The sequence below is a fragment of the Melozone crissalis genome, unplaced genomic scaffold (genome assembly GCF_028551555.1).
Source record: "Melozone crissalis strain CALT ecotype California unplaced genomic scaffold, PUWL_Pcris_2 ptg000023l_1, whole genome shotgun sequence".
Classification (NCBI taxonomy): Eukaryota; Metazoa; Chordata; class Aves; order Passeriformes; family Passerellidae; genus Melozone; species Melozone crissalis.
Window position 1 is genome coordinate 30,765,916 of NW_026535801.1, and position 24,408 is coordinate 30,790,323.

At 42.5% G+C, this 24,408-nt stretch overlaps 1 protein-coding gene across 1 annotated transcript in view; it reads left to right on the plus strand.

Moving 5' to 3' along the window:
• Positions 1 to 24,408, plus strand: part of PDIA5 (protein disulfide isomerase family A member 5) — a 97,630-nt gene that overhangs the window by 22,773 nt on the left and 50,449 nt on the right. Inside the window, exons 4-10 of the mRNA XM_054278400.1 lie at positions 5,539 to 5,622; positions 6,384 to 6,429; positions 12,037 to 12,129; positions 13,390 to 13,450; positions 17,035 to 17,102; positions 21,463 to 21,554; positions 21,659 to 21,730. Coding sequence (XP_054134375.1) covers positions 5,539 to 5,622; positions 6,384 to 6,429; positions 12,037 to 12,129; positions 13,390 to 13,450; positions 17,035 to 17,102; positions 21,463 to 21,554; positions 21,659 to 21,730 — 516 coding nt within the window. The remainder of the gene's footprint in view (positions 1 to 5,538; positions 5,623 to 6,383; positions 6,430 to 12,036; positions 12,130 to 13,389; positions 13,451 to 17,034; positions 17,103 to 21,462; positions 21,555 to 21,658; positions 21,731 to 24,408) is intronic.

A 24,408-nucleotide genomic window follows, 5' to 3' on the forward strand; every position in this document is an offset into this window, starting at 1 on the left:
AGTCAAAATCCCACGTTGTCCCAAACAATGGCTAATGAATTTCCTTTTTGATTTCAAAACCTTGTAGGAGCTCATTTAATTACAAGTGACTGTTAATGACTTCTCTTTCAGATTAGGTTTGCAAGTGCAAATGTATTACATACTTTTAGGAGGCTTGAGGAAATTTTTGCTGCTAACACTTCTTTTGCTGCTTTTTTGGGGTCACAAGCTCAATTAGTTGTTTGGCAGGATCTCAACTCCATGCTTTCCCAGGATGTTCATCAGTCTGTTGTCTGAAGAGTGTATTCTATGGAAGGTAGCCAGAGGGTATTGCAGGTGCTGTGCATTGGGCTGGGAAACCCTGTTTGATAATTCACTTCTGATAGCTGGACTGAAATTGCGGTTGAACTTCCTGAAGTTATAACTGGAGTTCTCTGAGATGATTTCCACTATAACATAAAAGAATGAAAGCACCTGAACAACAGACGTGAATGAGAGAACGTGCTGGTAACAAGATGCCTGCTTTGACTGGTACCTTCCAAAGCTTTTCCAGTTTTGGAGGGCTTGCTTTATAGGTAGTCTTGCTTCTGCTTTGCTGTATTCCCTTGCTCTTGGAGCCTGCTCTTTCTCCTTACCTGCTCAGTTTCGTCTCTTCCAGCTGTTGGGACAGTGACAGTGTTTGTACAGTCACAGATGGAACAGAGCCTCCATCGCATCAGAGTCTACAGGCACAACTGTGATATAAGGGACTGCTGAAGCACCATTTATGTGGATTGTTGAGCCCTGTTTCAGATGGTGAGATATACAGATAAAAGAGAAAATCTGTTTAGAAATTGTGTGGTCTGTGGGTTCCATGTGGTTGCATCATATGCTGATAGAGGAATGAGATAGTTTTTGTGCAGGCACATTTACTGACCTAGTTGCTTGAATTGGTTCTGTCAGCATTTTTATTAATTACTTTTCTTGTCCCTGTAAACCCTGTAGGTATGGGTGAAAAAGAAGGCTTGGTGCACTCTGCATTGAAAAGTGTAAGGGATGCCAGGGCAGTGGCGTGGAAGTGATGTGGCCACACAGCACGTGCACACTGTGCTGCTACATTGGCAGCTGGAGACATGAATGTTTTGGTATGGAATTTTGCCATTGCTGAAGAGGAGATTGGACAATCATTCCGGATCCTTCCTCCCCAGAGATGTGGTTGTGGGGCTGTTTTCCCGCCTTCATGAGGGGCCGATGGGCAGCATTGCATAATAAGGGAAATAATTAGGAAGCTGCAAAAGATGTTATTTGTGCTCATGAAAGAGAGTGGTGCTGAGGATGTTTGGTCTTACCATGTTCCTTTGGGACCCAAGTGGACAATATTTGAATTTGCCCCAAGGAGGGGGTTTTGCACTTCCACCTCCATGCACCATTTTTTACTTGGGATCCATCCATCTTGGACTTATTTTAGATTTAGAAACGATGTGGACTTAACTGGTGCAAAACTCCTGGGTCTTATTTTGTGTTCCTTTTGTCTAGCTTTTAGCATCTGTTCTTTCTCTCTCCAAATTACCTTGACACATTGCTGCAAAATCCTTTTTCTGTGTTGCTCCTCCTGCCACTGGGGACTGCCGTCAGTATTTCTCCTTGCTTCTCCATGCTTATGGCCGTGAGTGTCCAGACCTGTGGGCAGCCCTGGACAGGCAGAGCATCTTGTGCCGCTCCTATGGAAGGGCTGTGACATGTCCCCTTCAGGAGCTGGCTGCACTGGTGCTGAGCCAAAGGAGGCCAGATCTCCTTCAGGAGTCCCTTGCCACCCTCCTGCCCTGCTAACAGCTGGCTGCCTGTGCTAGGGGATAATTCATGCATGCTAATGCTGACAAGGGACCCCAGGGGTTTACAGGGAGTGCTCCAGTTGGGCTTCCTGCCAGCTCCATCCTAACCCCCAGTGACAGGAATGTGTCCTGGTGGAGGAGATGGGGACAGGAATGGAGAGGGGTGAAGTGTGCACGCGATCTTTGCAGTGCACGCTGCCTTTGTTGTTATTTGCACTTCTTGCCTAGGTCAGCTTGGATCGCTCATTTCATTTTTCTTTTCACCAAGCTGTCGAATGTCTTCACTTCTCCAGCAAAGACACATTTTGAAGCCCTGGTTTGGTTTTGTGGAAGGGGAAGAGTAGAGAACATGCCTGTGGCAGTGGAAAGAAGCTGTGCTATTTTGCCACTTAAGGTTTGACCTTATTACCACATAGCTGGCTGCTGGTTAGGTCCTTGTGGTATTGCAAATAGGTTGATGTTTTGGATGATTTTCCAGGGAGATAATGCTGGATTATTGTAGGACTGTCTGCAAGGGTCCCTTTGGCAGTAGCACAGCAGGGACCTGCCAGGCTTCAAACTGCTCTGGACAGAAATGGCAAGAGGCAGCCAAGGATGGCTGCTGGGGACACATTACTGACCTCACCCTCAAGCCAGTATTTCCTGAGCCTGGTGCCTTTGTCTGGGGTGCCTTGGCCTGGATTGGTAGAGTGCTTATTTTAGGGGTAGTTTCTGGCTTCTTAGGTTTGTTGGTTTTGTTTCAGTTCTTTTTTTTTTCTTTCTATTTCCTGTTTTGGTTGCTTTTTTTTTACTTTTAGTCATTATAACAAACTGTTACACTGCCTCTTCAAGTGATATAATTAAATTGCAAGAACCGGAGTCCTAATTACCCTCTCCCATGTGAGAGTTGAGGAGCTCATCTTCAGAGAGAGGCTGTTGGCTGAGATTCAAAAGAGACAAATCTCAAAGCAGGCTGCATCTGTGTTGATATTTACTCTTATTAAGAATAATGGTCATTACCAAGTGATATCAGAGCAGGTTGCTCTTTGCAGGTTATTTTTGTCTCTCACGCAGAAGGAAAAGCAGAGGGGTCCATCTCTGCCATTTCTGTATCTCTCCTTTTCTGCTTTTTACAAATAATTGTTAGCATAGCATCTGAGCTGGTGGGTCTGGCATGTGCAAAAATCTGCACTGATGCATGAAAAAATTACTGATACATATTTAGATGTTTCCTATTCTTGGAATTTGCTCCTCTTCTATCCCATGCATCAGTGCAGATAGCTTGCATAAACAGGCTTAATTCTCAATGCAGTGGTGCAGAGAATCTGCCCACTAAATGGTAGGAGAGACATACTGGAGCAAACTGCTGCTTTCTTTGCTGTGATAATGGCTGTGTATTCAGGCAGCTGTGTGAACCTCTGCAAATGGAGAAATCCTGAAAGCAGAGCACACTTAGATCCAGTGAAATAGCTATTCTTATCTTCCCTTTTTTTAAAAAATAGAATCTCATGCAAACAGAAAATGAATTGCTAGGAGTTGAAGTGGTAGGAGTTGCTAGTTGCATACCCACAGGTATAGATCAGTAATAATGCTTTGTAGCTTTTTTCCACTATAAACCTTTCAGAATATTAGTATCCATTCAAATCTAAATGACATGTAAGGGAGAATTACACTTTCTTCCCCATATGCTTAGTTGTTGCACCAAATAGATGGTAGAACAGATACAGGATTCTCTTGATACCCAGTTTTGTCCTCTGCTTATACCAGAACAATTGTCTGCACATCTTGGGGTTTCACAGACCCTGTTGCTGAGGTTTCAGCATTGCACTTGTTGACATCAAGCACCTGACATTTGTCTTGGCAAAGCTGAGATAGCCACAGGTACACCTGCATGCTGGAAACATTTGGGAGTGTCTAGAAGAGCATTTAGAAATGTTGACTGTTGTGTGGTCTGACTGTAGCTCACTGCCTGGCACTCAGCTGCAGCAGGGCCACAGGACCTTCTCTGTGCCTCTGAATCTGTACAGGGTAAGACAAAAGGATGATCTGAAACTGGTGTCTTCTCTGGAGATTCCTTGACCTTCGAGCCATTTAGGTTTACACCATTGGAGAACTGAAGGGAGAGAAGACAGAATGTTTCTGACCCATGGATTTGGTGCTGCAGGCTTTTTGTATGAACTCCATGTGGCAAACACGGTGTTTTGGCATAACTCCAAATCCAGGGCATTTGTTCCATAGTCTAGTTTTGTTACAAGGAGATGTGTCCTCATTATTCAGTTCTCAAGCTCAGATCTCCATCCTCACAGAGAAGCAAAGAAAGTGTTTATGGGATACAGTGATGTGAAAATGCAAAACTGACATGAATTCAGTAAGACTCTTCAGATAAATACACTCCTGTTCAATTGAGACTACAAGTGCTCCTTCCTGGCATGGTAGTTGTGTGCTTTGTTAGGTCCTTAAAATGCTCATTTCTATCTTCAGCTTAGTATTCTGATTTTGCTGCATGTGTCCATGGCACATTTCTCCTATTTCCAGAAGCATTTGGGAAGTTTCCACTAAGGTGCATTCTCACTTGCAGCACACTGTGAACTTGGTGTTTGTTGTTCTTCACATTTTGAGAAAGGTAGCTGGAGAAGATTGAGAGAATTAGCACCAGTGCTGGCAGTACACTTAATTTGGTGGGGCTCTTGCAAGCCTTGCATCTTGTTGTCTCTAATCAGTTTAAACTTGATGGGTTTTCAGCGTTTTCATTTTCTAAATTGATTTATCTGCGTAAAAGGTACAAGTTGTCCTCTGCTGGGAACAAGTTTCCTGAGCTGTTTAATCTTGCTGTTTGTCAATGCAGTGAACAGCCTTGTCAATGTGAATCATCCTCTTTTCTGTTTTGCTCATCTCCCCAGATCTTTGACCAACTTCTTACTCACTTGAGCTTGAAGTCTCCTTATGGCTTCAGTCCTGCACTGTTGAGGAGAGCTGCTAGGCCATGAAGACCCTTTCTTTACCTGCCCACTGAAACAAATGTATTTGCAGTTCTCTCCCATGACCCTTCTCTCTTCTTCAAGCCTAATCTGGTGCTGGAAGCAATTTGGTCTTATTCAATTTGAAGATCCCTTCCAGCAGGCCTGTCTTTTGATACCTCTCTCTTTCTTATGAGCTGTTTTTCCTCTGCTTTCCAGGTGTGGCTCCAGGACACATCTTTCATACCTAGAATCAATGGGCTTGCTGGGCTCCAGAATTTCAGCTGGTTGTTGTTTTCTGCAGGACCCTTTTAAGACAAAACGCTTGTGATTTGGACTTAGACATACCATGGGGGTTTTTTTGCTTTCTATTATCTTCTGCCAAGTGTGAAAACTGACCTGCTCTTTCCTTTTGAATCTTTTAACAAACAGTGCTCTTTAACCACCACCCTAACAGTAACATTGTCTTACTGAAATTTGCCTTCTTGAATTTTATGTTAATCTCATGGACAGAAGATCTGCTGAGGTCCTTGGACATGCTGGAATGAGCTGCTTTTCTACTGGTTAGGGCTTGGCTTTGGAATGTAAATTTAACACAGTTCACTGTGTCCTGACCAAGCAAAGAGAGAAATTAAATTGACTAATGGAGCTTTTCACAATGCTTGTCCCACAAACATAGCTAAACAGCTCCCAAATTACTGCTAGTTTGGATTAATTGCTGATGATTGCTGACCACAGCAATGAGTTCTCAGGACTGAATGCATTTGATTTTCTATTTTGGTAACCTTTCTTCCAATATGTGTTTTTTGCAGTGATACTGAAAGCCGAAAATTATGCAAGAAGATGAAGGTAGATCCTAATTCAAAGGAGAAGGGAGTGGATTTACTCCATTATAAGTGAGTGCTGGGCTGGGATTTGTAGTTCATAATTGTTGATGCCCCCATTAAGAGTATTTATTCTTCTTTCAGCCCCATGCTGCTGCAGCATTAAAATGACTAATTTTTTATCCTATGAAATTAATTGCTGTTTCTTCAGTTTGCAAACATGTGTTATGACAGAAGTTGAGTTAAATTTATTCTGCTGTTGAACAGAGAACACTAAAAGCATGAGTGGGGCCAGGGAGAGATGTTCAGTGGACCGAAACTGCCCTGTGCATGGGGCTGATGCCTGAGATTGAGTTCTCTTGCTTTCTGTCACTTGCCTGCTGGCATGTGCCTTGGACAAGTTGCTTCACCTCTCTCTGCCTTTCTGACTTGAGATTGTCCTTCATAATGTGAGTGGAGAAAGGCAAGTGTTCTGAAACAGCAAGATATTTTTCTTCCTGAAAATAATAGGAGTGGGAGTGCTGTTTGGTACACCAAGCAACTGCATTTCCATCTCCAAAGATCATGCCTTAGTAAATAATCTTGTTAAAGTGTCAGGGACGAAATTGTTTACTGGGAAACTGTTTTCTTTACACTGGGTTTGCACCTTCCCTTTTCCCTTCCTCTCGTTCCTCCCCACCCCGCCTTAAACTGCTGTATTGTAAATTCTACTTAGTTCTGTGGCTTCAGCAGGATGGTGTTATTCTGGTTAGTGAGAAGTCAGGAAGAGCAGCTGTATGAATTCCAGTAATGTTACTGTAAGTTAACACTGTTCCCTACTCCTTGTTTAACAGGGACGGTGCATTTCACACTGCATATAACAGAGCGGTCACATTGAAGGTAAATTCAAATATTCCATTATTTTTCTTTTGGTTTTGCTAGATGTGGGTGAGGCATTTGTGGATTCAAAACTGGTTTTGATATTTTTTTCATGCTGAAGGTATGAAAGGGAGGGGATTAATCTTCATAAACAGTGGTTAGAATGGCCTAAAGGTTTTTGTGTGCATACATGTCTGTCAACCACAGATCCAGGAAAATTGTTTATTATTTAAAAGATTGACCCCATGTTGAACTGGAAGGTAAATTGTAAGTTAGTTTACACGCCTGTAACAAATAAGGATTTTCTTGCTTTGATTACAAGGTGCTCTTTGTGGTAGTATAACTAAAAGTATTAGCTGATACTGTGTTTTGATAAGGAGTTCTCTGAGGTTCTTAGATTGTGTGTTTATAAACTTTAAAGAGAGCTGAGTGGCCTTATCTTTTATCAGATTATAGAACCACAGTTCTATGAAAGTGCTTTGAGTGCATCAGGTATAAAATGACCTTTCTTCTTTTCTGGCAAATCTTGACGTAAAGCAATGGAAAGCAACATTCTCTGGACAAGGGAAGATGGAAGGCATGAGGCATGATACGAGTTTGTAGATGCAGATGATTTTGGGAAGGGTGGACTGAAAGTGCAGTGAGCAGGTCAGAAGTGTGCAGCTTTCCTTTGCAAAGCCTTGCTGAAGCCCTGGGAGTATCCTGACATGAGGAGCCTGGCAATGACTTGGCTTCCAGCAATCACTTCTGTCCAGCTCTGATGCCCAGATCCTGTTTCTCTTCCTCCTGCAGCAAACCTGGGCTCTGCACAGCCATTGGTCTTTTGAAGGCTTAGTGACATCACCCCAGGTCGATATAATTCCATGTACTTCCCCTTCCTGGCTTGTTCAGGGCATTGCCCTGGGATGGAGGAAAGCCTGTGTGAGATGCTCTGTGAGCCTGAGTCTGCCAGAGAGGCTGTTCCCAAGTGCACTTGCTCTGGACCTTGCTTTTACAGCCAGAGCTGGAGAGTATCTGATGGGGGACTGTCTTGGAAGTGTGCCCTGACTTGAATTAATTCAGTCTTCACTTGAGGCTGTGATGCAGGATTTGTCTGAGATGGGAAGGGTAGGGCTGTGTATCTTCCCATCTCCTGCAGCAGAAATCTTGCCTGGCATTAGGAAGGGCAATGGTAAATACCCAGCCCAGTCAGCAGCTGCCTACCAGCTTCTGTGCTTCGTGAGGAATTGCAGCTGGTGATTGTTTTTTTCCTTCGTGGTGGGTGATGGGTTAAGGGAGGCTTGCTAGTTGCCTAAATTTGGGTGATTTGAGCAATAGATGGTGCATCTCTGCTGCCCTCCATACAGTGCTGCAACCAGGAATTAGTGCTGTGACTCTTCCTTACAGATCAGAGGAAGGGGAAAGCACCTGCAGTGCTCCAGGGAGCATTGGGCTGAGAGGCAATCACAGCACAACAGGAACCAGATCGTTTATTCCTTCAGCTGTTCTGTGATGAGCATTTCACCCTTCCCTGTTGCCCTGCCTGTTGGGAAGAAGAAAGCAGCATCCCATGGACAGGGGTGTGGGATTCCATTGGAGGTGGAAGAGGGATTTTGAAGCTCCCTCACTCCAGGGGCTGGAGTCTTTCTCAATTAAACTGCCCCTGTGAAACCAGCCACTAATTACTTATAGGCTGGGCAGTGGATCAGATCTGGGCAGTGATCAAATAATTCACTTGTTTGCTTGTTCTGCTGCTCACAGCTGCCTGGATATTTTCTGTATTTCTCCCTCTGTTCCACTTCTCCCTGTTTTCTTCTGTTGGGCCAGTTGACCTTTGTTTCTCCCTCTCAGCTGTGTTTGTCAGGAGTCTCCCAGTACATTCAAACAGAGAGCAGCAGAGCAACACAATTACACAGGGTATCACACTCATTTTATGGACAGGTGGACACACCGAAGAACAGGGAGATTAAAGGATTTGTTTCACATCATCCAGCAAACTTGTGGCAATAAAACTCGGATCTTCTTTCCAGACATCCAGTAGACATATTAATATATGGATGACATTTTGGAGAATGATGGACACAGCTCTGAAGAACTGCAAAAGGATTTTCTGGAGCGATCAGCAATTTCATAGTTGTGGCTGATCCAGCTGATAGTGTACTCAGGTTTTTAGAAAAGCTTTTCATTTCTTAAAGTAACTAAATCTTTATGTAATTATCAGAGATGCCCTTGTGGTTTCACTGTTAGAAAAATGAGGAGTAAAGGATAGGTCAGTGTTCACAGCAGGGGCAAGTTACTTGTCAGTCAGAACCTCCTGCTGCTGAGACCTGTGTTAAGAGCTGAGCAGTTCAGGGTATCTAGGAAAGGGAGATGGAAGGCAAGAGAAAAACATTCAGTGATGCAAAATTATTAGGAATAGTTTAAAAAATGTATTTCCAATTCTTTGCAGAAGGTCTTAGGTTCTCACAATACTAAAAAGGACAACTGGAGGAAATTCCAATAGAATTTGATATTTCTGTAATTGTGAGTAGCTTTAAAAAGAGAGCAATTACTTCTTTTTTCTCCAAATTTGAGGACAAACAGTGGCATTTTGGCGTGGTTGATTTGAAACAAATAACTGCAATGTTAAAAAAAATTGGAACATGTAGCTACACATTGTGAAAGCCAAGAACTTAGGAGTCTGAAAAATAGTTTCAGATGTCAAAACAGATAGGTTCATTGGAAGTTAGAAAGCACAGAGGTCCATATAGAACAGCTGGTGCAGAGCACATAAACTATTTTCTTTTTGCCAGAAATGGAGAGCATGTGCCAGTGTAAGCTATATAAGAACCATTAGTACTAGTCTATCTTGTCCTCAAGTAGTGTAGTCATCTGCTGTTGGAGACCTAAGCTTAGGTCAGTCTTTGATCTTACCTGGAATGTCTGTTCACATGTTGCTTTACCCACATGATGTCTAATTCTCAAGAGAGCCACAATGCCAGTATCCAAGCCGTGTTTATTACATGATGAGTCCTTTTCTGGAGTATAAACTACAAGGAGAGTTTTACCCTTCTTCTAAAATGGAGAGAACTCACTGAAGTACAAATCTGCCTAGTACTAGCAAGGGGAATAGACTGACTCAATAAATTGGTCCTGCTCTAAACCCTGAATCCTTTTCAAGTTGGCTGTTGCAAGCAGTGTATGTGTGAAATTGAGGCAGGTCTAGTTATTAGCATCCTTACTGCGTGATACTTCAAAGGAGTGAAAAGCACAAGGATGTGTTTGTGTATATTTTCTTTCAGGTTAAAACCTAGGTCCATGTATATGATTATGGATCAGCTTTCCTGTTAAAACTTGCTTGTTTTTAGCAGCCTGTGGTGGATGAAGCACAGCCTGTACTCTGCTGAATGGAGAGGTTCAAAGCTGGCACAGCTGGTTGCAGCCCATGGTGCTTCTGTCCATGCCATGGGGTCAAAGCAGGTCCTGACCATAGCAGGGCAGGACTGGAGAGGAGCTGGTTCTGCAGCACCAGGGGGGCTGAGCCCTGGACCTGCTGTGGCCTCTGACACAGCAGCCTGGGGACCACTGCTTTCTGTGATTAGAGAATGCTGTGGGTTGTTTGGATGTTGTTCTTCCCTGTTTAAAGCAAAAGAGGAAGTTCTCTTCACTGCATGAAGAATTGACAGCAAGGCAGTGTACTGCCTGCTCCTGCCAGAAGACATTACACATCTAATTTTTTTCTGTCTTGGCTGAGAGGGAGAGGCTGGATGAATTAAATCTCTTTAATCCCCCATCCTCTAACCACATCTGTTTCTACATGACTGAATTTGGCATGCAGGAATTCTTGAAACTAGCAGAGTCAATTACACTCATTAGCTGTTCAAAATGTTCACCCTCTCTCCTCCTCTCCAGTGTATAGTTGAGGTCTGTCCGTGCTGAGGGTGAGCAGAACTTGATGCAGCTGTCCTGAAGGTAGAACATCTCTGCTGTTTTGTCCTGATCTTTCCTTTCTCCATGTATTACTGGTCTTAGGATGTCATTTGGGATGTTAATGCCTCTAAGTCTACAGCTTTTTACATTGCAACTCCATTGTAAATTACTTGATTTTATATATTTTTTTCCTAACTAGCTCCTTTCCCTGATAATGCCACTGCAAAACAAATTTCTTCTGGAGCTGTTTGTCATCCTCAGCCATTAGATCCTTTTTACTCTGTGCATTAAGTGTTTTGGTTGCTGTCTGGTGACTGATACATGCTGTCTCTTGTGATAAGACAAATCTTTTCAATATTAGCTGTGCAAGCAGACAGAAACATAAATGCAATAAATGGATCCTGCTGTAAGCTCTGAATCCTCCCCAGCCTTACAGTACCAACTAGAGGCAGGAAAATGAGCTGAACTCTCCTCTCTGTTGATAAGTTGTTGGGACGTTGTAGCACAGCAGCCTCACCAAAGGCAGACAGGCAGCAAAAATGTCTCTGAGACCGTTCCAGTGATGGGATGTGTCACCAGCTGTGCTGCCTGCCTGCTCCTGAGAAAGGCCCTTAGATAAGAGCCTTGGTGTGTGTTAGCATAGCTCAGTGCTGTGGCTGCTTCATCCACTCACACTGAAGGAAGCTCCTCAGGGACCTCACTGTGTTACTGGTGGGGCAGAGATCCTGTAGGGGGATGGGCACAAACCTACAAGCAAAGCCATAGAGAAAGCAGTGGGGCATTCTGAGTGGTGAATGAGCATGGAATACCAGGTATTATGTTTCCTAGAGCACAGACATCTGAGGATAAAAGTGATCAAGGGTCTGTTTGCATATACAGCTGGAAACAGGGAGTATGACTGCCAGAATCCATGGAGAGTATTGCATTGATTTAGGAGGGCTGGAGTTTCCTTCAGGCTGGGATTGAAGTCAGAGCTATCAGGGTATATTTCCTTTTGGTAAAGACAGTATATCTGTGGTCTGCTGGAAGGGATTTTTGGTTGCATGTCAGTCAGGTAAAGAAAGCAGTTACAAAGTGTGTGTGCAGGTGTACTCGGTTTGTTGAATGTGGGAGCTGCAGAATCCTAGGATTTTGTAGTTCCCACTTCTCCTGTCACATTTGTTTCTTATTCCCATACTTGAAATTGCATTCAATGGATTTTTTAGTTAGGGGGGTCGCACGGGGAACTGTTGGTGGATTATTCTTCCTTTGACCAAACGAGCGGTTTGATCTGTGTGTTCATTTGCTTTTGCTCACAGCAAGTATCAGTGTGCCCTCCAGCTAGCCTGTTACTCAGATGCTGTGAAGGGCATGGGAGCCTGACCTCTGCATAAAGAGAAGCCTCTCCTGCTAACCCACAGACTCTCTGTGGAAGGTCTAGTACCATTGAAAGAGCTCTCTGAAGGATCCTTGAAGCTAATCCTGTGTGCTGGTCCATTCCACTCTGTTTTCCCCAGTTTTATAGTGGGAGTGGGAACTGCTAAGTTGGAGTACCAGTTATGATGGAGGTACACACCCACGGATCACTTGGTTCTGCAACAGGAGGTTTGTGCTAATCTGCATTAGAGCAGATGAATATATGAGCAGAAAAGCAAAGGCATTAATTGGATGGGGTTTACATCACAGCATGGATTTGAGATTGGATGTCTCATGATTTCCATTCCTGTTTCTCTAAAAGATTTCCCCCCCTGTTTATTACAGTCTATGGTGGCCTTTCTCAAGGATCCAGAAGGTGCTCCACTGTGGGAGGAAGATCCTGAAGCCAAAGATATTGTGCATGTTGACAGTGAAAAGGTACATTAGCTGGATAGATATTCTGTTGTTTTATAAATATATGGGGTTGAATCTGTATGTTTGCATTAACTCTCAGTGAAACACTATTATTTTGTTTCTTTGGGAGGGAAATTTAAAGTACCCAGCCTGTTTGATGTGATTTGACAAATTTTGTGGGTTGTGATGGCTGTAAAGTCCTGTGCTTCCTGTGCTCCTCTGCCCTGCATGTGCTCATGACCTCAATGTGCCAGCTACACAGCAAGTGTCAGAGCTTGGGGATGGTGTGGGGGCACAGCCCTCTCTGTCTCAGGCAACTGGAGCAGCTTGCAGGGTGCAGTCACTGCAGAATGCAAGTAGGAGGTAAAAGGCTGCTCTTCAAACTGCAGGTTGGCATTAAACCTGGGGTTCCCTCACGTGCCTGGGGTTAGGGAGTGTGAAGCAGGAGGAAAGGGATCCAGATCTTGAGGGATTTAACTTGGTACAGGAATTGTCCTCTCAGTGGTAAGAGGGAAAGCAGTGAATGTGATGAAACTTCCTTAAAAAGCCAGTGCCACCGCAGTTACTCATTATGTTTTTTCTAATATAATCAGCTTGGTCTTTTATATTAGTTTTCTAGTCTATAGATTTTTTAAACTTTAATTGATTGGACTCTGGCTGGTATTTTGTAAAGGGCTTTTTCAATTTTCTGGCTTTCATTTTTAATATTAGAAATGGTTATTCTGACATTCAGTTTTTGTAGGAAGATTAATTTTTAATGTTCACCCTCTGTACTCTATTACAAGGCTTCCAGGGGTTGCATTCAATTTGAAAACTTCATCTAGTTTTTCTATCATGCTGGTACTGAAAAATCCTTTTTGCATGGCATCTCATAGGTTTGGCAAGGTTTCATAGTGTGAAAAGTGAACTTGTTTTGTTATTATTGAGTCTGACTTTTTGAATTGCAATATGGATTTTGGATGTGTCAGCAAAGAAAGAGTTCCAGGTAGAGATTCTGCAGTGAGAGTGAACTAAACCATAGAACTTCCACATATTAACAGTGGAGATATTGGTCTAGGATATTCAGCAAATAGCTGAATGTATAATAAATTTTGTCATTTTCTTTCAAGTTAAAATTGAGGGAAAAAAAAGAAAAAAGGGTCCTGTCTGTTAGGGAAGATGAGCCCTTTTCCCTCAGATAAATGAGCCTATGTTCTATGAATACATATGTTGCTTTTTTTAAAGTTGTAGTACAGTGTCATTGAGTGTAAGTGTGTGTTTTATTTTCCTTGGTTCATTCACTAGGAATTGAGAAGGCTTCTGAAGAAGGAAGACAAGCCCCTACTGATGATGTTCTATGCCCCATGTAAGTAGCCCAGCATGTCCTGTCACCTCTTTTCCCCTTTTCTGCTGAGAGATGTCCATGTCTGACTGGAAGATTTACCTGTGCTTCACTAATAATGCCATCTTGTGTCACCTTTATCCTTCAGCTCCTTGTGTTGTTCTGCCTGCTTATCCTCAGTTTTTCCCCTAGTTGTCCATCACTTGTATCCTGATCTTGTCTCTTTCTCTTGCGATGATGGTTCTTGCTCAATGTTCTTTTAAGCAGCTTCTTTCTATAATTTTGTTACCTGTTGTCCTTTCTAGGTTTGTGCTGCACAGAACTGTGTGCTGCAGGCAGAGGGAACTGTGCAGTCATCAGGAGCAGGACTATTGTTCCTGCTCCATCCCAGAGGCACCCTGAATGTTCCTGCCTACATGGGCAGGGGTAACTCAGTGAGGTTTCAGGAAGAGGAGAGCTCATTGGAGTCTCTCAGTTTCTTTTTGTGACCTTGACCTTGTATTGCTGCTATCTTGTCATTGCATTGGCTATTTGTTCCTTAGTGTTGCAGACTCACAGCTGCCTTTTTGTGTTTCCTGGTGACTGCTGTGTGAGAGGCTTTCCAGCTCTTCTGAGCAGGACTGTGTTGCACTTGAGCTGTTGCTCAGTTCAGGAAGCAAGAAAGCCATGAGAAGAGAATAAATGTGTGACCCAAACTAGGAAAGCCTCCCAGCAGTGCCCTGATAGGGAAGTTGATGTTGAGTACCACAAGCAATTCGCTGTCTGATTCTCTTTAAAACTTGTGTCCCATGGCAGCATTATCTGGTGTTTCTCAGTGTATCTTCTCTTGTACTTCCTGCCTGAAACACCAGTCTACCTTTTTATTCTCATCTGAGCGATACCAAGATGGCCAAAATTGCCCAAGACTTAGTTTGATTTTTCTTTAAATGAAATCAAATCCCTTGTGGCTCTGTGCCTTTGGACTCTGCAGTGGTGCTGTGTGGCCTGGTGTGGTGTGTGGCTGTTCCCAGCAGCTGCAGCCCTGGATCAGCGGGAGATGCTACGCCTGCTCTGCTGGAAATCATCCCTTCAGGGAGAACTGGGCTGCGCAGTGCCTTCACAGTTTACCTCTATCAGGAGTAATTGTTTTCCACAGCCCAGCCTCTTTGTGAAATGTGCCTTATCTAACCCTTCGTTCACTTTGAACTGTTCCCCCAGAAACCCTCCTCCTTCCAGTTTCTCTTCTTTGAAGTGGCAAAACACCTGCTAGTTTTCAGTGCTGTAATACTTGTGCTGCTTTCCAAACTGCTGTGAAGGAAGTCTACTTGTGAGGTTTTTTTTCCTCTGATTTATCAGTTTGTAACTCCCTCATCTTTTATTTAACACACAAGACTTTCTGAATTGGTTGTTGTCCAAATTTTCTTTTCTTGCTCCTTTTACTGGAGACAGAATACATCCAGCAGTTGCAATAAAATATGGCCTTTGAGCAGCTGAAATTATTGGTTACATACAAGTGTTACCTTTCATAACTGGGAGCAGCACATCAAGACTGGTCACTAAAAGAAATTCAACTTTTTGTTACTTGTAAGGGATGTCTTTGGCACAAGAGGACATCATAGGCTTTGTCTGGGAGGCTGTAGGGAAGACAGCTGCCTTATTTCTCTGCTTTGTTGGAAGGGGGAGCTTTAGATTAATTGTGGCAAATTGATAGGAAATGGGCACTTTCATTAAGTACTGGTGCAGAGGGAGATGAATGCAACTACAGACTTACATGTAGTTACTTAAATATTTCAGGAATGGTTGGTCTGGGTAAAACAACTCAAAACCAAGGCTTGCTTTCCTCAGGAGATATTGCCTGCCATTTGCAGACCTTTCACTGTACTTTTGGGCCTATATTAGAAAGTCAGACAGCACTAAAGATGAAATATTAGGTGTACTTGAAGGCATTCAGATTTATTTGTAGTTAACTCTGTCAAAGAAGACTCCTTCAGGAGACTGTCTGGATTTGGCAATAAAGAAGGAGCTTTGGCAATAAAGAAGGAGCATAAACATGATTGAAAACAAGGCTTAAAAAATGTAGGTGTTAACTAGTGGAAAGACTAATCTGTATTTAATTAAGCTTCCCTTTTGGGAAAAAATACGAGAAGAAAGAACAGAAGAAAATGAGTTTTTTGAGATTCCCCTTTTATGCCTGTAGAGGGGTATATGTGGCTTGGCAGCATCCTGAAAAATAAAACCCAGAAGTATGAGGACAGGAGAGGATGTACTGAAATGGGTTTGGGAGCAGCAAGTTTGAGGCAGCAGCAGAGCTGGGAAGGGGAGGATGATGAGGGTGATGGCTGGGTGGAGGAGGCTGGTGTGGGCCTGTGCCCTAGGAGGGACTCCAGGGCACAGTAAGAGAGTGAAGAGGGGAAAATAGGGAAATTGCTGCTGGACTCAAGGCCCTGAGGCTCCTGAGGAGAGAAGAAATAGAGGATTCAGAAGATGATGTCTGCCAACTCACATCTTTTGATGTCTGTCCAGTGGTTTGGATGAAGCTGCGAGACCTCAGTGGGCCTTAAATGTGCGGTCTGTGTCCACTAAGAAATTGTCATTTTGACCAGCACTAATTTAACAACCTCATTGTCAATTTGAGCAGAGAGGTCAAAGATGGAAAGACCACAGAAACAAGAGCTCTCCTTCGTCAGATTAAAGGATGTTCTTTTCCAGGCTTGGTGATGTGATCCTAAAGTAGTGGCTGCAAAATCTGTTCCTCCTTTCTGGAAGATACTTTCAAAACTCTGTCTGTTAACCAAAATAGAAGTGTTGACTACTGTCCCGTGGTGGACTGTGAATTTCCACAATAAGTGTCTGGAGTGCTTGGCTCCAGCTACCTTTCTTCCATGCTGTCTGCACTCCTGCCCCTTCCCATCTGCATGCACAGATTTTACTTGGCAGGGGTGAAAACTGCTGCTTACAAGGTGATTTACTGCTAATCTGCTTAGCACTGCCGAGCATCATCAAGCAGCTCTCACTCAGCACACTCCAACTACACACTGGTGGTCTTCCTCACTCACCCTTTGTCTTTTCCACAGCACATTATTGTATCTTACAAGGGCTGTTGCTCCTGAGCTATGTCTGCTCAATTAACAGAGCACCGTTTAACACTTGATGTCTGTGTAATGTGTTTAGGAAATGCATCTCAAATTAATTTCAAAGCCTTGTTAAGCTGGGATGAATCTGAAGTACCTCCCCCTGTCCCTTCAAAGACCAGAAGTGCACAAAGCTTTTTGTTTTGAGTTCACAATTATGACATCTTCTGTTGACTTTTGATATGTGTGTTTCAACTTGTATTCTCCTCTGGGCTCAGCTCAGAGCCTGAGGAATATAAGATGGTTTTACTCTCTCCATACAAGGATGAGAAATGAATGTGAAAATGAAGAGCATGAAAAATGTGCAAAAATAGAGGCTTGTATCAAGTAACATACTTAGAAAATAATAATCTAATAATGATTTAGTAAAGCAGATAAAGAATTTTTGTTTAATTTTTTAATATAAAATATTACTGCATATGCTTTGGAACATAGATACTGTTCAAGAGGTTGAATGGAGTTGTTGGCATATTACTTACACAATTTTTTTCTTCTCAGGGTGTGGTGTTTGTAAGAGAATGATGCCATCTTATCAGCAGGCAGCCACAGAACTCAAGGGTAAATATGTAAGTGAGACAATGAGATTTATATGACATTTCAAAAATTATTTTAACACTTTTTTTTTTGTAAGTATATAAATCGACACATATTTAGCAAAATCAAAATTATCCATTTTTAAGCTAGCTGAAAAAAGAAATAATCTACTCTGTTCCAGATATCTTCAGAATTTTCTCTTGGTTTTTATTCTTCTAAAACTTTAGAGAATGAGATGCGAACTCCCTTGCCCTTTAGATCCACTGCAGTTTTTTCCATGGAAATACAGGCTCTGACACTATGTAGATTTGTTTTGCCTCTAATTTATGAATTTTTAGGCCTTTTGAGCTAATTTTGCTAAAGAAAGAAATATTTGCCTTAATGGGTTTGATCAGCTTTTTGGCCTGATGTTTCATAGCAAGGTCAGGGATGGATGCCCTCATTGCAGTTATTAATCCACTTTTTTGGTGGAGAATCACAGTGTTATGTGATAGAAATCCCCCTCCCATAAGCTACTGGTCACCCTCCAGGCACTCAGCATTAGTAGAATCTTACAGTTTAACTGTAGCTCTGTCAAAGCTGATGTCACATTGATATAAAAGTAAGTTTTGACTCTAATAAAGTACAGAATTCACAGTAATTTAGTTACCCCTTTGTAGTTACAGTGTGTATTGATCTCTGCAAGCAAGTCAAAGGCACCTGTCTAGTTGAGGTTTTGTAATGTGCTTAACGCATGATTTATATGGTGCCAGTAGTACATAAAGGATGAAGAAATAGGATTGTTGTTTCATGGCTGTAGCAGGATTTGGTCTGATCCTACCTGTTGGATCATTCACTGCTGTGTTTACAGGTTTCCTTGTAAGGAAAAGATGAAGCAGTGCAGTTCATTGCTGGGGCAGCTCTGGCCCTTTATTCTTGTGACCACCTGGTGCTGTCAGACTGCCCAACATTCTCCAAACCAGTTGTTTTCAGAAGTGCTTTCTTTAAATTCTTGTTTTGCTTAGGGCTGGAATGAGTGGGAGTTAGTCAGATTTATTTAGGACATGGCACAAGCCTTGGAAGATATTTCCAGGAGTGTTTTTGTCGGGCCAGGCAGCATTCTAAGGCCATCTCCCCTCAGAGGAGCATGTGCTGCAGCCTTGGGAAGGCACTCCCACCCTGCGTGGCAGTGCCCTCTGGGGTGAGAGGGATTAGGAGTGTAAACATCACCTACAGAGACAGTGCCAGAGAGGAGGCATGCTGCACAGCGCTCTGTCCTCCTGCAGTTCTCCCTTCCTTCTTCATGTGCAGCTCATTTATTAAATTCAGATAATTTAGATCTATTCTGGTTTGAGTATTTCCTTCCTCACTTGGAAATGGTTTCTACAGATCCGGGCTGATCCTGCACAGCTGACTGACAGGGCTGGGACACAGTTCTTTGCAGTGGAGGCTTGTGGTGCAGGATCAGTTCAGAGCAAGGTCCAGTTATGCCACTGCCACCCATGTTTTTCACAAAAATTGGTCTGTTTGTCAAAATATGACCCAATTAGCTTCCTGAGTGGGATGTGTACACAGCTTGCCATTTCTAAAGTTAACTGTGCTGTACCCATCATAAATTATTCATGGAGTGCCTTAGAGTGATGTTGACCTCCAGATCAGACTTGGCTGCAAAGTTTATGAGTGGTTTGGATGAGCTGAAGGTTTGGCCTTTTAATCTGACCTGTCATTAACTGTCAGGATGTGCCAGGCTCAAAAGTGATTATTGTTGTTATATAGCAGGAAAATTAAGTGCAGTATTGCCTATTGAAGAGGTCATAAAAGTGAAGGGGTGAACTGTACGTCTCTCTGGCCTCTGTGTTCCCTCAGGACTGATTGTTTCTTGTCCCAGTGCTGTTATTGAGAGGAAGGCAGGGTGGCATACTTAGTTCATATTATGGTTATATCTTATAATTCTGTTGCATCCAGTGCAGAAGGAAAAAGTGCTCCAAATCAGAAATGGGCTTATTTTATCCTTGGCAGGAAAGATTCCTGTGGTTAGAGGGTTGGCTGGGCTCTGGTGAGTGAGCAGGGGGGAGCTGGATATTAGCAAACCATTCACCATCTCCCTAACGGCCATGAACTTTGTGAGTGTGCCAGAATGCTCTGCTGTAAAGACCGACTTGAGAATGTGCTTAAGTGCTTTCCTCCTTGGTGCTTGTCTTTTTTTTTTTTTCTTTTAAATTTTTTTTTTTTTGTGCTGTAAGGTACCAGTTTTTTCCCATCAAGAAAACTGAGAATCAGGGTAGGGGGTCACAACTAAACAGGAATGGTCAGAAGCTCCAAATACTTGGGCAGCTAGGAAAGGTTCAGAGTTGGTTTAGATTACAGGTAGCTTGTTGGAGAGCAGATTAGTGTTGACATATGTCAAGTGTCACTGCAGAGGTGAAAGGAATAAACTGATCTTTGTTTCTACAATGGCTATTACAAGAGGTAATGGACCTAAATTGAAGTTGGGGTCATTCAGTCTTTTGCTAAAAGCAAATATGCCAAATGTCTGGCAGGAGGGCCCTGGCTTTGAGCAGTAGGTGTTTTTTGATGGTCTCTGGCAGCCTGATATTTCATAATTCTGTGATTATTGGCCAGCTAAACCTGTTACTCTTGTCATTAAAACAAATCCTGTTGTAATAAGCTTTTTTGCTAAATATGCTTCATATAATGTAATGAACACCAGAATGAATCCAAGTTATTGGCTTTTATCAATCACCTTTAGATGGGCACAGTGAAATTGTCTGACATGGGCAGAAATGCCCACTTAAATCATAGGAAATCCTCTGAAAGTTCACAGCAAATGTGGAATCTGGTAGGCTGGTGTTAATTAAGGAATTAGTTAACAAAACTGGTTCTTGCTTTATAGAGCAACCATTGTATCTTGATCCTATTGCATTTACCTGCCTTTAGGTGGTGGCATGGAGGATAAGGAAAGGGGAGAATTGAGTCTAGATAATCTCATATGAATTAAATCAATCCAGTTGTTGGAACTACAAGGAAAATTCAAAGTGGAAGATTAGGCCAGTATGTATAAACCTTACTTCTGTACTCTCCTCTGTTCGATTTATCCTTTCTTAGGATAGGGAAGAGAAAACAAAGTATCTTTTTGTGACTTTCCAGCACATTCTTAGGAATGGCTGACCTTCAAATGAGGATTTTCTGCTTTAAGATTTATTTCATGCTGGCTCTGAGCACATTTGGTTGGTCTGTGCAGTTTGCTGCAGTCAGGAACGTGGTATTAAATTCTGATGTGGTATTTCAGCTGGAAGGAGAAAATCCTGTTTTTGGAGAGGGAAAGAGGAGGGGGTTGGATTAAGACCCTGCTGCTAAAATGATTTAAGCCGTCAATGCCATTAAACTAAGTTAATCAGGAAGTGGTATCTCAGCAACTTGCTGGGTCCAAGTTTGACAGCAGAATGACCTCTGTGTGAGTTGCACACCCACAAAAACTTGGAATCAATCCCATCTTCCAATTTTCATGTCACAAATATTTGGAAGACATTTGGACAGGGCACAGAATAAGTCACAGGTCACAATATAAGTCACAGGAGCCCTGAACCTGGAGCTCAGACATTGTTGAGATGGAGGACAGGTTGGGATAGAGCTGAGGAGAGAGTTTTTGTTTTACAGGCTAGTTTGAAAAGCTACTGTGCTTCTGTGCCTCTCTTTTGAAGACTGTAGGAGAAGGTTAATTCTTAACTCTCTTTATACCCTGCCCTACCTAAGTTAACATATTTAGAGCATATAAATTCCGTGTGCCATTTCCTGAGCTCATGGATATAGGGCACATTTTATTTTCACATCAAAGTCCTGCTGATTTCCCCTTGCCATTCAGTAAGTGCATTTTTGACCTGGCATAATGCCTGTGGTTGGTTAGACATTGACAAGTTGGTTAGACATAGACAAGTTCATTGCTGGAGTGGAAACCAGAGAGCTGAGGGTAGAATTTCTGGTGTCCTGTTTAATGTTTGGATATGAACTAAGAACTCTTTTTTTCTACATGCAGAAGGAGGAAAAAATCTAGTTGTAGCTTAAAATCCAAATGTGCAAAGTAGAGCACAAGTGCTGCCATTAAGAGAATTCCCTTTAGGTATTTCTGTTAGTGGGTGAATAAAAAGAAACAGAGATGCTTCCAGAACAGTGAGGAGGTGACATGCTAACTGCTGTGTGTTTTCTCTGGATTAGACTCAAGTATTGTTCTGTTTTCCCTTGCACAAAATCAGAAAAACTTCAGTGCCTTTTAGAGAGAGCCCCTTGCTTGACAGCTATATGAATGAAATCAGAATCTGCCCAGATTGAAGTGGGTTTTACTTAAATCTTCAAACAAATGGTGTGATGTTCCTGCTGTATTGTAAGAATCAGTAAGATTATGCTTTGTTTTTCCAGGTCCTTGCAGGGATGAATGTTTACTCTGCTGAATTTGAAAGGATAAAGGAAGAATTCAATGTTCGGGGATATCCTACAATCTGCTATTTTGAGTCGGTTATGTTTTGTAACTACTTTAGAAATCATGCACTCTTGTATAATTGAGTGGCTTTATCTTTTAGGGCCAGGACTGAACTTTGTTTTGTTGCTTTAACAGGAAAGGAAAGTTCCTGTTCAACTTTGAGAACTTTGGTGCTACCGCAGCAGATATCGCAGAGTGGCTGAAACAGTAAGGCATTGAACTTCATGCACTCCACCTTTTATGTACTCTCCATTATTTACAGAATGTAATGGTTTGGGAGCAGACATCTCTCCCTCCTTCCCTCTGCTCAGAAGAGCAAACAAAACTACCCCGCTGAGATCAGCTAAACTCATACGGAGAGATTGACTAATGTTTGGTTTTTAGCATGCATGCCTTGCATTTCACAATTGCATTTTGTCTGTAATAGCAGACTGACTCTGGACTGAAATAAATGCAGATACACAGATCTCAACTTAGTAAAAATGCCAGGTTAAATTTCCAGTGATCTTGGGTGCTTGACTTCTGTTGTGTTATTAAAAATGTATATAGCAAGTGTGCAGTTCTTGTTGGCTCATCAGCCTTTAGCTGAAGCCTTTAAAGTGTCTTGCAGTGACAAAATGAAGATCAAGGCACCCTGGATAGGTAGTCACTTTTACAACATCTGTGTTTGCTGTCATGACATGAAAGTGTAGAAAGCACCTTGTTCTACCTAAAGAGAGCTATTTGCAGGCATAAACATTTTGGGGGCTGAATGAGCCTATGGGACTAACAGTTCAGAGACACAGGAAAAGTGTGTGTGTGTGTGTGTGTGTGTGTAGCTGCTCTTGAACTGGTGCAAATCCCCACATGGTCAGTGAGGCTGATGGAGGAGCTGGAGAGAGCTGAGATAATCTGGTGATGGAGAAATCCCATTTGCAGTGAGCCCAGGCTCTTGAGCATGGTGTCATCTTTGCAAGCCTCCCTTGTTTGCTGCAGTTGTGGAAACAATACTGAAATGAAGCTAATGAAAGGAAACAAACCCATGGGAAGGAACAGACTGTTGCAAACTATTGTAGTAGTACAGCTTAGCAAAATTGGCTCAGAATAAATATATTTTGCTGTGCTGGGGATGTACATATGGTTGCAAGTAGCCCAGGGTCTCCAGCAGCAGTAGGCTGAGTGCTTCAGGATTTGGAACCCACAAATGAAGTGAGAGCAGCACCCTGCTAGCATCAGGGGCTACAAACACTGCAAGCAAGTGCTGCCCAGTGGCTCAAAGAGGAGGAATTCAGCCAGAGTCATTAAGCCTGGTGTAGTCAATTAAGTCTTCAAATGTGAGCGATGGAGATGGCAACTCCAGCAACTTGAAGATGATCACTCCTTGGAGCAAGGATATGGCTTAATCACCTGCACTTTGTTATGCTTTTCAATTCTGCAAGGATGTGGTTATCTCTTGGCTACCATATGTGAAACATTAGCTGGGGTGTTTTTTTCCCCTGTCTGCCCACATAATATCCAGATAATCCCTGCAATATGCAGTACCTTTATATCAGTGCTGTGACAGCAAGTGAACACAGCTACTGGAGGAAAGCAGAACAGCTGCAAGCTCTTTCCAATGATAATCTCTGCTAACAAGCCACTGTGGGCTTTGGCTGATACTTCAGCAGTCCAGAGCTAAAGACAGCTGTTTGTCCTCACTTAGTGCATGCTTATTAGTTGCCCAAAAGATGATCTGAGCAGTAGCCTTGTGCCCCTGTTTTGTAATAAATACAACCTTTAAGGAAACCACGTTGAGTAGTTATGTGTACTTACATTTTGCCAGTAATTGATGCTTAAATTACAATCAATTAAATTATTAATAAAACTGCATATAGGCTGAACATGCTGCATACATAATAGTATACTATTCTGAGGAATCTGCAGCTCAGGTAGTCAAAATGGTATGGCAAGGGCTTTAGGAAAGCCAAGGAGTGCAATGGGATAGCTGTAGGGTGCACTGGCTGAGTTTCAGAATAGCATAATATTAAAATATTGAAAGGTTGCTTTTGTACAAAATGTTACTCTGAGGAGCAGGGGCATGGCAGGGCCATGGAAAGGAAAGCCAATGCATTTTTATACTGTGCATGCATGTGCTGTCCTTGTAGAGTCTTGGAAGCAAATCCAGCAGACACTGAGCCATATGAAATGGCCCATTATGTGTGGACAATAAGTACACTCTGCAGAAAAGCAGCTCTCTCTCTCTCCCTCTTCTTGGTTTTTTCCCTCTAAATACTACTGGTAAAGTGCTGAAAGTGGGTGATCTTAGGCTCATTTGTGGGAGAGAACATGATATAATTTAATGAAAGTTAGAATTATTTTAATCATTGTCCATGCTTTTTCCTCTCATGACAAGAACTGCTAGTTTGGAGGTCTCCAACACCTCTTTTTTTTTTTTCTTCTCCTGCTTATTAAAGGTGCTTCTTTCTTATGCTGAAGTGTGCTAATGTATCAGTCTTACAGATACTTCACCTTTCTTATCTTCCTAATAAGCACTGGCTACTGTGTTATGGAGATTCAGATGTTTTCATGAGAAGGTAGAGATGAACCATCTCACAGCCTGAGTCCAACCCAGCAGAGATGCTATTTTGTACATCCCACTTTTTTGTTATTTGTGATACACAGCTGTATCAGCCTGAGTGGTAGGCAAGCCCAGCAGCTTCTTGCTGCCTTCAACAGCTGCTTAGTTTGTCCTGCTGTTTTTCTAGATTCCCCTCAGGCCCTTCCTTAGCCTCAGCTGCTTTGTTAAATCAACAACTTGTCCTGTGCTCTTAATTGAATTATCTTTTGATAACTCTTCTGGACTTCTGTCATCCTAATCAGGTGTTGACAAGGGTGTGCCTTGTCTCAGTGCTGAATCACATTTTAAA